The sequence below is a fragment of the Euleptes europaea genome, chromosome 10 (assembly GCF_029931775.1).
Source record: "Euleptes europaea isolate rEulEur1 chromosome 10, rEulEur1.hap1, whole genome shotgun sequence".
NCBI lineage: Eukaryota > Metazoa > Chordata > Lepidosauria > Squamata > Sphaerodactylidae > Euleptes > Euleptes europaea.
Window position 1 is genome coordinate 53,550,781 of NC_079321.1, and position 17,039 is coordinate 53,567,819.

Genomic DNA, 17,039 nt, shown 5'->3' on the forward strand with positions numbered 1-17,039 from the left:
GGCGGCTTTCCGCTGATTCCAGACTTTTCTCATCTAACCGCTGGATTAAACTGGATTTCAAATTCCACAGAGCAATGTTCGACTGTTCAAGTACAAAGTACAAAACAAATCTGTGTTCATGATGTGGCATTCCAAAAAAATGCACGGTAAGTATTTACAGGAAGTTTATAATAACTTTTTGCAAAAGTTTTTTTTTAATCCACACATATTCTGTTGTAGAACTGTAAACAACATGCCATCCCCTCTGTTCCGAAATGTCCCGTTACGGTCGTGGTCTTTTAGGAGGAGGCGGGGGCATGAGTTCGGTGTCTGGATCCAGGGCGTGTTTCTGAGCCTGTCCTGCAGGTGCCGTTGTACACTTCTCAATGAACTCAAAGAGGATTTCCTTTGTCACTGGGTGTCGTATGCTGTTACACACAGCTGAGAACACAAGAACATACATGAAAATTAGCTGTACGAGTAGAACCTTTTCTGCTTTGAACAACTGGGTGTCAGTCTGGGGCACATCTGTACCACAGAAGCAAACCATTCAACTGTCATTGCTGAAAAGAGACCAAACATCCCGATCAACAGCGGAGTACATTCTCCACATGGAGCTTCAGCGGGCGCTGGGGCTTCTTCGGTCTTCTAATGGAGCACTTGCATGCCTTAAAAATCTTGCCTGGTTCCTCGCTATGCAATATTATTTTCTCATAATATATAAAACCACAGAAATAGTACAAATCCTACAAAGGAAGGCAGGGGAGGTTGGATTTGTCACTGCCAGCTAATGAAAGGCTTCCAAAAAGCCCCTCCTATGTGTATTGTTCTTTCCACTACCAGTTACTAGGGCTGTTGAAAAAAAAAATTGGTAAAATTCGGATTCGGCAAAATTCAGCCCGTTTTTATTTGGGAAATGCCCAAGTCCGAACTCCCCCGCTTCGGGTCTGTGCAATTTGGCTTGAGATCTGGGCCAATAGCCTCCCTGGCTGGATCCTCCCTTCGCCCACCTTGAAGTGCTGAATGGCTGCTCTGCTTGCCTGCACAAGCCACATGAGGACCCAGCTGCTGGCCTCCTCCTCTGGCTCATTTCCAGGTACAGCCTGTGACCTGAGCCTGTCGGGTCCTGGGGCAGCTGTGGGGGCAATTCCAGACATGGCCTCACCTTTGAGCCCTTCCCTACAACCTCTGTCTAGGCTGCCTGCCTCAGCAGTGCCTGCGTTAGGCCACCCCCCACCGGCACCTCTTTTGAAGCAGGTGAATGGGGGGTTGGGCTGTTATCCCCACGGACAGAGGTCTAAGCCCAACTAGAAATGGGGCAAGGCTTTTTGAATTGGGGGGTTCGCGTCCACCTTGAGTCTCAACAAAAAAGGCAAATTATGAATGAAACAAGTAAATAAGTATTTCATAACGAACCAATCTGAAATTCATCACCATTACAGGCTAGTATGGGCTACAACAATAATATTTTTACTCCAATTATTAGTTTGGAGAGAAAAAACTGAAACACAATATTTTTTGTGTCATAAGATTTTAAAGGATTATCATTTTAATGTATTTAGTTTTTGGAAGAAAATTAACTCAGAGAGCAAAACCTACACCAAATCACGCAGACTATAATACAGAAGAGCTGAAAAGCTGATAAATACTTTTGCCAGCTTATGCTTAGTAGGCTCTTTGGTACTGACAGCAATAGTTAAATGTACCTATCATACAAACTTGCATTAATTTTTAAACTCTTATATTCAGCATGTAAGAGAAAGCTGCTGCCTTGCATTTTCACAGTGTCCTTTCTATTATTTGAAGGAGAATTGGAATGTGTCACTATTCCTTAAAGGACAATTTTTTTCCATAGCCTTCATTTGTTTTATTCCCCATTGTTTGCATACTATTTTAGGATCTGAAAATTACAATTTCTCCTCCTAATTTTGTCTTCTTCCATCTGGCAAACAATGACTGCGCCATTTTGAATAGAGCTGAAATTATCAGGGATTTTTGTTCCAAAAGTTCAGCTTCTTTAGCACATTCAAGTGCCAAGCTACCTTTTCTCTGTATATCAGCACAAGGCAACCTGACACTGTGAATGCCCTTTGCCAGTTCAATGTAGACAAAATGAGTTTTATTTTAAAACATTCACAAATCAAACTCATGTTCTGAATTCAAAATTTAGCACATCCCATTTGAATGTAAAGGCAATTTAGCTCCAGCCTAAGGTTCTTGAAAAGACGTCTTTAATCAGGTTGACCTAAGTATAAATATGAAATACGACTATAGAACCAATCTATTTAACTCACCCATAGCAGTGCTGTAAGCATTTGGGAAGCTTTTGTCTATCCTTTGCCTCATGAAGACCCAGCTGTTGTTCTCAAACTTGCATTCTATAATCTTATTATCATATTGTTTCAAGTCTTTTGTTACCTGATTATAAAACAAAGAAACAATATCTTTAATTTTGTGAAAGGCAGTGAAAAGTCAAATGTTGTCCTTACCTCAGGCTCTTCAAGTTACCATAAAAAATATTGCTTTAGTAGGCATACTAATCAACCAACAAGAATGCAGGAGACTTGAGAGGGTGGGGGGAGAGACATTTGGTAACCAGGTTTGGTTCTGTAAGCAAATGGAGTGTAGTCATGGCTTGTTTTCCATCAGCAGAAGGGCAAGATTTCAGATGCTTACCTTCACTCACTGCAAACCATCATGTCCTATCCAGCACTATTCCTGGGAGTCCCCCAAATCCTTGTGGCAGACTTTCAGCCATGAGATGGGGAAGCAGGAAAGTTTTTGCTGCATGAGAGAAATAGTATGCTGGATACAGCCCAATGTACATAAGTGGAAATGTAGATGTTGAAGATGGTGCAAATTCTGCGTAAGTTATTTAAAAGGTCACTAAGAGCTCAAACAATGCACAGTAGGCTAATGAACTGACTCTAGAAGCTAAAATGACTAAACTGAGGCTGTCGTATTTTGGTCATATCATGAGACGACAAGAGTCACCGGAAAAGACAGTCATGCTAGGAAAAGTTGAGGGCAGCAGGAAAAGAGGAAGACCCAACAAGAGATGGACTGACTCAATAAAGGAAGCCACAGCCCTCAATTTGCAAGACCTGAGCAAGGCTGTCAAAGATAGGACATTTTGGAGGACTTTCATTCATAGGGTCGCCATGAGTCGGAAGCGACTTGACGGCATTTAACACACACGCACACACAGGCTAATGTTTGCATGGAATTGCTGTGCAGACCAATTGCAGGAAGGTTATATTCCTTAACAGGGTTTGTTAAACCTCTCAGATCATTTAGTGAGATATGCTTTAAAACTCAGTCTACTTTCAAATTCAATTCTAGATTTTAAGGAAACAGCACTCTAGTTTAAAAAACAGACATCTTTCCTGTCAATCTATTGGCTGAGTCTCCCAAGAGCAACAATAATAATTTATCTGGAGTTGATTATGATATCTACTATACTGTTCAGGAAAAGTAACTGTGGTTATGACATCTACTATACTGTTCAGGAAAAGTAACTGTGGTAGTGTGTCCTTCTAGCATAGCAGAGGTGACATCATGAGAAGTTGTTGTTTTTACAAAAACCATAATGCCAGTGCAAAACAGATTTTCAATCACTCCAATCTTGTTTGCATGGTTAACTCCCTAATAGGCCAATTTTTCCTGTTTCAGTAATCCTGTTTTATACAGCACATTACACATTTCTCTACGTGTGAGGAAAGCATTTCTCAGACAGATGTTTCACAACCATGGGCTCGGCTAACATATCACAGGAAGATGTAGCATCCTTGTCTAATCCATGCTGAATACGCTCAAACGCAGGAAGCAACTTTAGACTGTGTAATGATTTGGAAATGACTATTAACTGGTAGTTGCTGCCAAGGAAAATGGTATTTATATACCTTTTTTCCTGTTGAAGCAGGAAAAAAGATTGTTAGTGAATCACCTGCTTGATGGAGAGAAGAAAGGGGGGGAGAGTTTCAGTTATAGCCAATACGTTCACAAACTGGCAATGTCTGCAAGGCTTTGTCATAGCTGATAATTCTTGTAGTTCACAGGATGAGAATAGCAGAAAATTATGTGGCTGCTCTATTCGACTGTGACAATTAAGCAGTATTAACTATCTGTGTTCTTGCTCGGCCATTCATTAGCAATCTGGAAGGCCGATCTTTCCAGAAAATGCTAACGTATGCCAATGCAATGATATAAATGCATTTCCCCAAAAGAAACTGCTGATCATAGTTTAAATCATGGTAACTTGTAATTACTATAATTATCTTGAATATGGCAAGAGAAGAAAAGGCCAAAAAAAAGGGCATCTTACATCCTGTATTACTTAAGTGACCGCAAGCTACCATTAACACTTACCTTCAGTTGTAATCAGTGAAATCATGCAAGTTAATAGTACTCTAAATTATGTAGTGAACATAATTATGGAGACAATGTGCAGAATGGGAATTTTGTACATGCTCTGTAGCATTTGAGTCTTTTAGACACCAAGGGAAAAACAAAAAAACACTTTCTGCATGTCTGTGTTAAATTTTGGTGACTGAATTTGGTGCACATCAGTTTATGGAGAGCCAGCGTGGTGTAGTGGTTAAGAGCTGTGGTTTGGAGCAGTGGACTCTGATCTGGAGAACTGGGTTTGATTCCCCACTTTTCCACATGAGGAAGCTAATCTGGTGAACAGGATTTGTTTCCCTACTCCTACACATGAAGCCACTGGGTAACCTTGGCCTAGTCACACTCTCTCAGCCCCACCTACCTCACAGGGTGTCTGTTGTGGGGAGGGGAAGGTAAGGTGATTGTAAGCCGGTTTGATTCTTCCTTAAGTGGTAGAGAAAGTCGGCATATAAAAACCAACTCTTCTTCTTCTAAGTTGTATGCTGATACAAACCTTCCCTAAAACGTGAAGGATGCTAGATTTTTCCTGTGGGTTGGTGGAGGAGTCTTTCACCCTTCTAATACACCCCAACATGCTGCAGAGTAAGTTGAGCATCTCTGTTCAATTTTTTTATTTGACATCAGTTTATTTCATCTTGAGGGTCATGTTTTATGTTTTACAAGAGCCTATTGTTCCTATCCAATGGAACCAGGTCTGGCAGGGGCAGCAAACCCCTAGTCTAAGACACTATCGAGTGGCTGTGCACATTTAGGGAGATTATTTTTATTAGAGGAGTTACACTGACATGCTCTCTTCCCCTGGAAAATAGTCCATCATCATGTTGAGAGATGTAAGCTCACACACAAGTTGTGAAAGAGCCCTGGCAATTGTTGAGGACAGTCGCACATTCTTCGGGCCAGGGACCACCAGCAGATTACTATTAGTAGAACGTAAAGCTCTTTGGGGGGCATACCAGGAGAGGATGTCCTCAAAACACTATAAAGATCAGTGACAGACTCTACAGCAAGTTGTATGAGCCCATATGGGATGGGTTTAAGACTTCCCTTTGTGCAAGAAGGCAATGTCTATTTTTACCCTCATACTTCAAGCCCCATCAATCCTCAGAGGAGGCTTCTCAGGGGATGCAGGAGGCTGTAGATATCAAAGGGAGGCAAGCAAAGCTATGCTCGTAGTTTTCTGGATCCATGCTATAGACTACAAACTAGAAATCTTTAACAATATACCAAAAACTAAAAAACTAAACCCAAACTAAACTAAAAACTAAAAACTAAAAAACCAAAATAAAACATACTAAATAGATCATATTTCTTTCAAATTACCTGAACTATAAAACAATGATTGCATCTCTACAGGTTACTGTCAGAATGGTCACAATCCAGCCAAAGTTACAGAATTTGGTTCAGATATCATGTGCTGTTATGCTTCTCATACTAAAGGAGGGAAGAAGTTCTCCACTGATTCAGACTGTTCCATCTGCTGAATCATCCACTGCAAAAATTCCATCTGCTGAATCATCCACTGCATTTGTTAAATGTCTTTTATATAAATACCGACTTAAGTTAGCTGTAATTTATAGCTTCTGTAAGATGAAAGTATATCATAACTTGTTTTGCTGGATTTTTAAAAGCCTCTTTTAAGTATAGTGAAGCAAATTCAGACTATAAAAATGAATTTGTTGTGCATTTAACCAAGTCACTCTTCTTTTTGACATTTTTTTCCAAATGTTTAAATTTATTTAAACACCTTTTGCATATTTAAATTGCAAATCTTCCCCCTTAATTATATATATAAATTACAGGAGCAATGCTGATGTTCATTTGTCCATTATTAGCAGCACCAGAAGACAATACTGCTATCCCAAACTTAATGAATACTTTACAGTTAATACTATTACTTTTGATTTCCTACTCCAATTATTCCTATTCAGACTAATACCTATTATTCAGATTTCTCCCACCCTTCTTCCTCATGTTATGTTTCCCAATTATGACATGCAGCAATCAAACCTCTTGAAAGTGGAACAGACCAATCATCCTAACTTTCTCCTGAAATCAACAGGATCTGCTTCTAAATAAGCATGCCCTGGGCTATTCATGTAGGCTTGTCTCTCCCAATGACTGATGAACCTTGGTCACTCAATGGTTTTGCCCTCTTTCTGGAACATGGGGCAGGTGCCAAACTGGGGAACAGACTAGCTACACCAGAAAACAATCTTCTGTTCATCGCTCTGTGGAACAGAAGAGGTCTTAATGTGCTAGCACACTAGTAAAGTAACCCTGGCAATGTATTCACAAGCAAGCATTTTCGATCAACAGTTAAAGCAAAATTACCATGAATATCCATTGCACAACTTTCTATGAAATTATAAAACAATCTCATCACACAAACTGGGCAATAACCATGGGGCCAGGCCAGCAAATACAGGATCTGTGCTTTGCAACCTCTCCCACAAAGCACTTTCCTATTAACCACTTTTACAAACCAAACATGCCACCAGCACTCACAGTCCTCCTTCTAAAAATATGGGATTCCGTTTTTGTCCATTTTGGGTTCTGTTTGGTTCTGAAATGAAGAGACTCTTCCCACACGGCATTTTAAAAATTCACATTTTCATGCCAACTCAAACATCCAAACTTCTCAGGGAAACGGGCCACAGTTCCCCAGAACAGATAAGCTTGATGATAATCCAGGCCAAAGCAAGAATAATTAAACACAAAATTATTTTGGCACTTTGTCCTTTACCTCTTAGCATACCATACAATTGTGAAATGCTAGGTATCTGAAATAGTATTTTTCCATTCCATTCTGCCTTGCTTCCAAACAGCTCGATTTATTCAAGTTTTTTTAAAATTTAAATACGAATTCAACACTGGGAACAATTATGCTAATACTGCCAGAAAATGTGTTTGCTTTGTTAAATTGAGCTTCAAAAGCATTTCAATTGAACACACATTTTGATTGCAAGTAAGGCCTATTCTTCTATCCATTCAAAATGTTTACTTTATTACAGCTTATTACAAATATGCTGTCTAAAATGCACCAGCATGACTCTTCAATTTCTAGCCCATAATTTTATGATAATTATATGTAATAGTATGCATGGGTCGACTTCTATGCCTAACAAAGCTCCAGATTGGTGCAGTAGTTGCTCTGCTTTTCCTGAGGCGTAATATTCCCTGTGTAGGAACATGCTTCAATTAAAAAAGGAGAGCTTTAATCATATTTTTTTCCAGTATGTTTTATATTCTCTCATCTGGGTCACAGAACACTAAAAAAACAAACACGATCTCAAAAGACTAACCAGGGTATACTTACAATAGCCAGTCCTGGCAATTAAGAAATGTACATTTTATTATATACCTAGCCATTTATATGTTATTAGCAGACAGAAAAGTAAATGCCGCAGATTTCTTATATTTAGAATACCCTTCTGAAGGCATCTACTTCATTCAGCTAAGATTCCAATTATATTTTTATGAGTTAAAATACCATTTCAATATCATATTTGAAAATATCTTGCCATTTTTGCCTATGGCATATTCATGGCCAGAAAATTTCATCATTCTGACAGAGTTTTCAGTTTGTATGTTCTTGAAATTGGAGGGTGAAAAGGCTTTAGGAGACATTTTTTGTCTCTAATGTTCAGGTTGCACAGCATACAGACCTATCATCTTTCAAAGCAGATCTTTTCTGTAACATTCCATTAACGAGAGCAGTTCTTTTCATGTGAATGAAATTAGCATCAGTTTTTCGCAAGGGCAATTTGCACGAAACAGTGCATCTACATGACTAAGCCCACGTGCCCCAGGGAACTTTGTACATGTGTTGCTCAGACAGCAGTGCCTCCCCCCTCCCCGCCATCCCCACAACACATGGCAAACCTTTTCTGAATCGGAGGGGATTTTTAAAAGCTGCTCGTTATATGGCATTAAAGAAAAAAAATTCCATTGGGTCCATCTAGCCCTTGGGCATGCCTGAAGTAGTTCTTCAGGTCCTGACCTTTGTCTTATTAAAAATAATGTTTAGTTAATATTGCCAAAAATTATAAAAAGTTGGAGTTACATTCTAGCATAACCTACAATGGTCATTGCATTTTTGCATATTCCATGATTCAGCTTAGAGAGTAAAAATGTTCATTTCTTTGCTAAGGAAGTTACTGCAAATTAAATGGATTAGCCTATTCCTCAAAGCTATTTTACACAAAAACCAAGCTGAAAAAACTGTTTTAAATTCTGCAAATTCTGCACAAACAATCCCACCTCGGTGCAGATGACATTTCTGTCTATCTATAGTATATTTGTTAAGGCACTAAATTGCCAGCATGAATATTTTCTGTCTTTCCTATGGAAAAAAAAGGTAAAGGAGTAAGTGTCCGTTAGTAATGTATGTCCTTGCATCATCAGCAGAGTGATGTGGGCAGCAGGCCTCTTCACACAGCCAACAATGTCGTCCTTCTAAGACTTTCAAAACCAGGGGTCCCCAACGTGGTACCCTTGGGCACCACGGCGCCCACTGACACCTGGCACCCACCAAGTGTTTTTAGAAGGTGGGTGAGGCCAGGTGAGGCTTCTGATTGGCTGTGTGGATTTTATTAAATGTTGCTTTGGCAGCAGCTGCCACTACAGCACAAAGATCTTCACCGTGTGACTGGACGTAAGCTCTGGCAGCCATTTTGTGGCTGCACCCACTATCCTGTGTCAGAATTCCATAGGCGCCCACAGGCTGTTCAAGACAGTTACCCAACTGCAACATGTCCCCGTTGTATCAGATCTTGAGCACTAGGGTTCAGACACAAGCATGATACAAATTGTCATTTCAAGCCCAGCCTTTGGGGTTGCTGTTCTATATTCCTACTTGTGTCAGGCTCTACAATGAAGCATGGTAAGGTGGTACCTCAGTTGAGTGGATTTTATGGGGGGGTGGAAGCCTCTATCACTACCAACACCCAGGTGTCAAAGAAGCTTCTGGTCCTTCCCTTTTGGTTCCCCAGGTATCTTTAAGGATTCAGTGGCAATACCTCCATGGCCCAACAGAACTTTTGCAAGATGTAGGCATGCTCAGCTTGCCATGCTTTCTTTAAAGAAGCCTGGGAAACCAGAAGGTAAAAAGCATTAGCGGCTCCAGTTCCAGAGCAGTCATGAGGATAGTGAGAGGGTGTGGGGTATGTAGGGTAATACCACAATGGACCCAACAGCAAAACTCACTCTCACTTTGAGAAGAAAGGATACTACTCTGGGAAGAAATGAAGCTCTTAATTTAAAAAGAATAAATATGTTGTTACTCTGCTTGCCTTCATCTCATATGCTGTAGGCATGAAAGACCATATATGTAATAGTAAATGCTGTGAGAAAAGATCAGGGTTTTTAAAAAGAATTAAAGATTTTAAATTCTGCTGAGAAAGACAGACACAATGACCCCAGTCAATTGCCAAGATATACCTATAAAACACTGACAATAAGTTGTTAGCTTTAATCTTAGCCTTCATCCTTTCTGAAATACTGCAATAACTAACATTCAAAAATGGTTTACTCATTAGCAGTTCATTGATCTTTTTCATAAGTAATGTGAGAATGATGTAGATACTAGTACACCTTCCATAGAAACCAGTATTGGCCAAATAACCCCACAAATAATCTCTCTAATAATCTAATTTATCTATGGATTCAAAAACTGGGTGGTGACTGTTCCCAGCTTTCCTAGAGAGGAATGCAACCAAGCAACTTGAATTGCTGCCCAATCATAAGACAGAAAGAGCGGCCACAATGAGATCATCTGAGGGAGGACAGGAAGGATCCATCCTGCCTGGATCTGCTCCAGCTGTAACCTCCCTTCCCTTCAACTTTCAATTGCCGTTGCTGGAACCATCAGAGGTGGGGGCAGGAAGTAGTTAGGCACTCCTGCACTGTGCCAGGACCGAGTTCCTGCTTAGGATCCTTTCCCCAACTTACTTTAATGATACTGTTCACATGGCCAATTCAGCCCTGAACAATGTCACACTGAGATCCTTTCCCCAAGAACCGCTGTGTGCTGAACTTTGTCTTTTATATTAAAAATCGATCCAATAAGCCACTTTGCGAACCAATTTATGGGTACAATGCATAATCAATATACAGGTTGAGTATCCCTTATCCAGGCATCCAATATCCAGCTGACCCCAAAACCGGACTTTTTTGGGCCGGCATGCAGGCATTAGAGGCCTTCAGCTGCACACCGATTTGCTTTCTGATGGTTCAATGGACACAAAATTATTAAAAATACTGTTTAAAATTACACTCAGGACATGTGTATAAAGTGTATATAAAACATATATAAAACATAAATGAATTTTGTGTTTAGACTTGGATCCCATTCCCAAGATATCTCATTATGTATATGCAGATATTCCAAAATACGGAAAGATCCGAAATACGAACCACTTCTGGTCCCAAGCAGTCCGGATAAGGGATACTCAACCTATATAATAAACAATGAGTTGGATCTTGTGACTCTTTTCTGCTAAGTTTTCCTCCAATGGAGAAAGCATTCCTCTGATGCAGAAATTCCTTCTTCATTGAAGGAGGTTTCTCTGTGTGTGTGTTACAGGAAGGGAGTAAAGGTAAAGGTCCCCTGTGAAAGCACCAGCAAGGAAGGGAGTAATAGGATCCAATTTAGTGGAAGGGAGTAGCAAGATCCAACACATACAAAATTTTTACTAAACACAATGCCTTATACTAGGAAACATTTAAATTTCTACCAGTATATACTCATCAAGTCAAACCCTGATCATGGCCACTGGAGATGGAACACTAACTATTACATTGGAGATGGAACCAGAAAACATTGACATTTGTAATGAACATATCTACTGAAAAAGTATGAACAGTAGATACTGTGACTCAGCTTGTAACTGGGATCAATGTAAGTGTTTAAAGCAAGCCCAACAGCTTAATGTAAGCTGAGGAGGACAAAGTGAACTATTTATTTCCTTACTTCTGTTACTAATGCTCAGCCATTGCAGGTGAGCTTCTGCTGACAGGGGAGGGGAAGGGTCACAACCCCTACAGCAGCTTTCTAGAGATTTCTTTCTCTCATAGTCACCATGTCCATACATCTGCACAAAGGACATGAAGAGAACCCAGAAAAAAAGTGTAGAGTTCCCACCCATCTAGAATATATATGGTATGAAGAAGTTGCTCCATATTTTGTGGTTGTTACCAGCCCTGAGCCTGGCTTTGGCCAGGGAGGGAGGGCTAGAAATTGAAATAATAAACAAATAAATAAAAAGGAGGGGAAAATTCACTGTGGACAATGTCCGTGCTTTCTGTCAAAGCAGAACAGCATGTCAACAAATTTCAGTCAGCGCTGCCTTCACTTTCAATGAGTGTTTGAAAATAAAAGCCTGCTAGAGAGCAACAGAAATCAGGACCCTGGAGCAAGTTGCTTAATTTTGTTCTCCACCCTCCTATACCCATTAAGAAAGGCTTGAGAAGGGGGGAAAACCCTACCAAAAACTATTTCCCAAAGACACAGACATACAAAATCCATTGCTCTTACCTTAATTTGTGCAAAAGGTCTATCAAAACTTCCAACATAAAGTAGTCCAACATTCTGTGGCACAAGCCTAAAAGAGAAAATGTCTTTTAAGCCATTTCTATGCATCACTGCAGTCCTTCAGTAATGATATGCCTGACATGGCTAAACACATTTACGTGAAGGTGGCTTGTTCATAATCTGATACATTTGGTGCTGAAAACAGACAGTGGAAAAAAATATCAATAATGATGCTCAATGAGACACTAAGAGTGAGCGCTATATCTTGTGAACCAACACTATATTTCTTTTGCAAATGGGTATTCAGAAAAATGACAAAAATTCATTCTCAACATGCTGATATCCATCAATATTTGTAGTAATTAAAGATGCACAAAACCTTCTCTATTATTGCTTAAGATATTCCTGCCTCACCAAAATGTAAAATCATATGTTTGGGACACTTAATCCACAAAAGCGGACCTGCAATTTTCACTAGGATAGGATTTCAGAATTGTTATTTTGCTTATTTGTTTTGATTCCAGCACTATACCACATCATTTCTTACTTAAAGAGAAAGTGATGTAGCCTAATTTGCTATTGTACAAGATACCAAGCTATCACTCATCAGTTCCCTCTTTCAAGTGCTGATCAGCTTGTTAAAGCTCATGTTGTTTCCAAAGTACCAATCTGTCTGATACAGTACTTGGTGCTGGTCTGTTGTTCAATGGAAGTATTTTGCATTTTTCCTCATTCTGTTAAATAGGCGTATTTGCAAAACATGATACATCCCCCCGCTATTCTTCCCCTCCCCCACACATTTGAAATAACATTTCAGAAATCTGTTGCTATATTGAGGACATTTATACATAACTGTAGGTGTGTGATTTTCATTCTAACATAAATCGTTAAAGGATATTGCATCCCTTGTGCTGATATGCAAGGGTAGTAAAGCAGTTTCCAGGTTTGATAACTTTCAACAGAATCACTGTTGCCCTACACTTCCTGTTCATCTCTATTTCTGTCTCAGAGCCAGTGTGGTGTAGTGGTTAAGAGTGGTGGTTTAATCTGGAGAACCGGGTTTGATTCCCCGCTCCTCCACATGAGTGGTGGACACTAATCTGGTGAACATGGTTAGTTTCCCCACTCCCCCAAATGAAGCCAGCTAGGTGACCTTGGGCTAGTCACAGCTCTTTAGAGCTCTCTAAGCCACACCTACCTCACAGGGTGTCTGTTGTGGGTAGGGGAAGGGAAGGTGATTGAAAGCCAGTTTGATTTTTCCTTAAGTGGTAAAGGTCGGCATATAAAAATCAACTCTTCTTCATCTATAACAAAGCTTTTGCATCTCCCTTACCCAGGAAATGTGCAAGTCTCCACCCACATTAGAAGATTATGCATTCTTGAATGGGAGAGGCAAAAATTCTGTTTTGAACAAGACAGAAAATACAAGCACTTGTGTGATAAATCTTAACCTATGCTGACCATGCTTGTCACTCTCTGGCCAGCTTGATACTATAAATTTTCCTTTTTAAATGGTTAAAATTTGGGGAGACAAGAAACCTTGTTAATCTACCAGTCACCCCCTAATGATGTAGGTACTTTGCGTCTACACTTCCCCAATAATTAGGAGCTTAGTTAGACTTTTCCCGGACTATGCCCTAAGGGGGAGTGAGTTGTAGATTATGCGTAAACTTTCTCTTCTTATTGTTATTTATCAATGAAAAGTATTAATTACTTGGAAGATATACGGTTAGCTCTGCATCTGATGTTACTAAAAACTAACATGGCTATTCTTGGACTACGTCCCTAGGAGTGTGGAGGCTGGATCTGGTTACCAATGTGGGAGCTATTAAAATAGGTAGAACCAGGACTTAGCACAAAATATATCTATCTAATATCTGCTGAAGAAATATAAGTTTTAAGAAGTTGCCCCAAAGAAATCAGGCACTATCTTTGATTCTCTGAGATGCCTTGAACAAATAATTTGAAGAAAACATACCTATCCTAGATCCCATCTAAGCTATGAAGGGAAGAAGTGAGCCACTTCAGATAATCCCTTGTTATTTTACTGCAGCCATTTGAAGATTCCCCCTGTAAAAAAGGTAAAGGTCCCCCGTGCAAGCACTGGGTCATTCCTGACCCATGGGGTGATGTCACATCCTGATGTTTACTAGGCAGACTTTGTTTTACGGGGTGGTTTGCCAGTGCCTTTCCCAGTCATCTTCCCTTTACCCCCAGCAAGTTGGGTGCTCATTTTACTGACCGCGGAAGGATGGAAGGCTGAGTCACCCTTGAGCCGGCTACCTGAAACCAACCTCTGACGGGATCGAACTCAGATCGTGAGCAGAGCTTGGACTGCAGTACTGCAGATTACCACTCAGCGCCACGGGGCTCTTATACTCCCCCTGTTCTATTAGCTATTTTATACAATTGCATTGCACTCCTAAGAACACTTATCTGGGAGTGAGCTCTGTTGAACAGACCTGAGCCAGATTCTAAGTGGACCTGCTCAGGAGTGCTATCTTTAAGCATAAGCATATATATTAAGACTTGTATTTGCATTAGACACTACCTATGCTGCTTGGTCACATGCTTTCTTGTAAAGGCTTAATAGTTAGCCCAGATATTACACTTGCCACATTATTATTTTGGAATATGGTGTGAAATATTGCCTTGTGTGCGATCAGCTGCATATGCTCTGTTGGCTGGTAATGTTTTAAACTATCCTATGGTGATGTTATAATAATTTTTTTTTCTTCCAGCTGCCTCCTGTATCCCATGAGTCCTTGGTAGCTTTTCAAAAGAAGCTGTTAAAGCTGCTTTCAAAGTTTTCGCCACTCATCCGCTACAGCACCTCTACTGCTAAATGTGATTTTAAGTTATACTTACCACCCACAATATATTAGTTTTTCTCATGGTTTTTATGAAATTTATCATTGGCAGACAGCTTCTCTCTGTGTGTAAACTGCATTATGATTAAGGTTATGCTGCAAGTACAATGCAATATGTTGAACGTACACTTTTTAAAAAACGTTTATGATAAAGTATCTGTTAAGCAGTTTCAGTATCTCAGGCCAGAAGAGGAGACTGGTACAACTATCCTGAGCACAGGTTTAAATTGGATGTGCATTCCAGTGCACATCAGAACATGTATGTTGTCTGTTTATGTTGCAGAAACTTTAATAGATAAGTGGTTCAATGGAAATTCATATGAACATCCACACTGCGCTGTATCTAATCATGCATAAATGCCAATTTTGTGTAACCCTAGAGTTTAATCAGAGCATCAATGGCGACCATTTTTTTAAGGAAAGTAGATTTCTTGTGTAAATACCACTTTGATATGGACGGGAAGACAAACTCACCAGAATCAAAGGCAAATATGGAATACCACCCACTAACAGCTCTGTGAAGGGCAAAGAAATGTTCACAGTGTGGGAGTCTGCCTTGCACCAGTACCGTTAAGCACAGCAATGAAAAAAATGAATGTTAGTCTAATATCACGCAGACACACTGGCATCACATCAACTATGCGGGCAGAGATAGGATATTGCTCAAAACTAGAGTAAACAGTACAAATGTTGTAAACAGCTTTGCAAATTTTACTATGATGGAATTTGAAACATGAATTTCTGAAGTAGAAAGCAGAAGATCCAATTGTATATGATAGCCATTACAAATAAACATTGTGGAAAATGGATTAAAATACATCAGTGTCATTTATGCAGGGGAAATTTGTGTTTGGTTTGCTGCACAGTTTCCTGCTCCGAATTCACAAACATCACATGCATGAGGGATTCTCTCTACCCCTCCCCATTCCAGGAGTACCTTGTGATTAATTATGCATCCTGGTGAATCACAGAGCTTCTGAGTCCCTCCCCCTGAAAAAGCAGCCTTGTTGCACTTTACTTGGAGGGGGCGGGTCAGCTCTTAAAGGGGCTGTGTGCACTTTTGCTGGGTATTCCTCCCCATGTTAAGCTGCCTTCCAACCTTTGCAGCCTCTCTTTGGTGTCTTCCTGAACATTTTATGACGGTTTAACTCCCTCTTTTGCTCAGACTGAATGTTTACTCTTATAACAGTGCACATCAGGGGTTAAAAAAAAGTAAAGTAAAGCAACCCCTTACAATGTAAAATTCCAGTTATCTCCTCCTCTGACTATCCAAGCTATTCTGATTCTGCATCAGAGCTCTGTAAAGCTTCAGTAATTGCATTCTTCAAGTAGCAGATGTTGGTACAATAGAGTTATTGCTATACCTACTTGCTACAGCTTATTCTCTTTTTTTGTCACTTTAATTTTTACTGATTTTAACAAAGAATAGCTAACTTTGAGAATAACAAGCAATCAAGAAAAGATTAAGAGGAAGAAAAGTGGGAAATTAGTAAAAAAATTAAAAGAAGAAAAGACTAAGAATGGGATTTTTGCTCACAATACATAAAAGTTAAACTTCAGAGAAAAATGATATACATGTTGATAACAGAAGAATCCATATAAGTTATAACAAAACAAAACAAAAAAAAGAGGCAAATAATTGGTCTCCAGTACAAGGATACAGGAAATCAGGTCTAAGCCTATTTTCTCTTTATTTGCACAATGTTCAAATGATTTAAGTTATTTATCATAATCGGTTCTCTAGAAGAAGAATTAAAAGGGAAATTGCAAAAGTTAACTTTGGGTTTATGATTTCCAAACTCTCATTGCTGCTCTTGTAAAAGCATTACATGTAGCAACCATGCGAGAATGGTATGGTTTTAAACCAGAAGACGTGAGTTCCATTCTTATTCAGCAATGCTATGCGTGATCTTTAATTAGGCACAATATTAGCTTTAGCTGAAAAGTATCACAGTTCCCGCTTGATTTCTTTATCCTTACATCAGCCTTTCTCGGTAACCTTTTTTGTTGTTGTTGTTAATTACTGGAAGACAAGGGGATATTACTTGGTAGAGTGTGAAAGAAAAACTAAATCTGGGGAGTATCATAATTCTATTCTACCAAGTGCAAGTTGTGAAGCTTCTAATGTTTAGTAGCCAACTTAATCTGGCTAACAACAGGGTTAAAACTGAGCTTTCAAAGATGGGACACAATTAAAGAATATTCCCGTCTAGGTACCGGTAGTTCATAGTTGTAGAGGGCAGCTTCCAGCCACT

General features: G+C 39.6%; 1 protein-coding gene across 2 annotated transcripts in view; it reads right to left on the reverse strand.

The window, feature by feature from the left end:
- Nucleotides 1-262: 262 nt before the first annotated feature.
- Nucleotides 263-17,039, reverse strand: part of RNGTT (RNA guanylyltransferase and 5'-phosphatase) — a 205,337-nt gene continuing 188,560 nt past the window's right edge. Inside the window, exons 14-16 of one of the 2 annotated variants that reach the window (XM_056856425.1) lie at nt 11,918-11,984; nt 2,274-2,397; nt 263-420 (exon numbers count right to left, since the gene is read on the reverse strand). In XM_056856425.1, the coding sequence (XP_056712403.1) occupies nt 263-420; nt 2,274-2,397; nt 11,918-11,984 (349 nt within the window). Of the gene's footprint in view, nt 421-2,273; nt 2,398-11,917; nt 11,985-17,039 lie in introns of those variants that run through there. The other variant, XM_056856426.1, reaches the window with a different exon arrangement.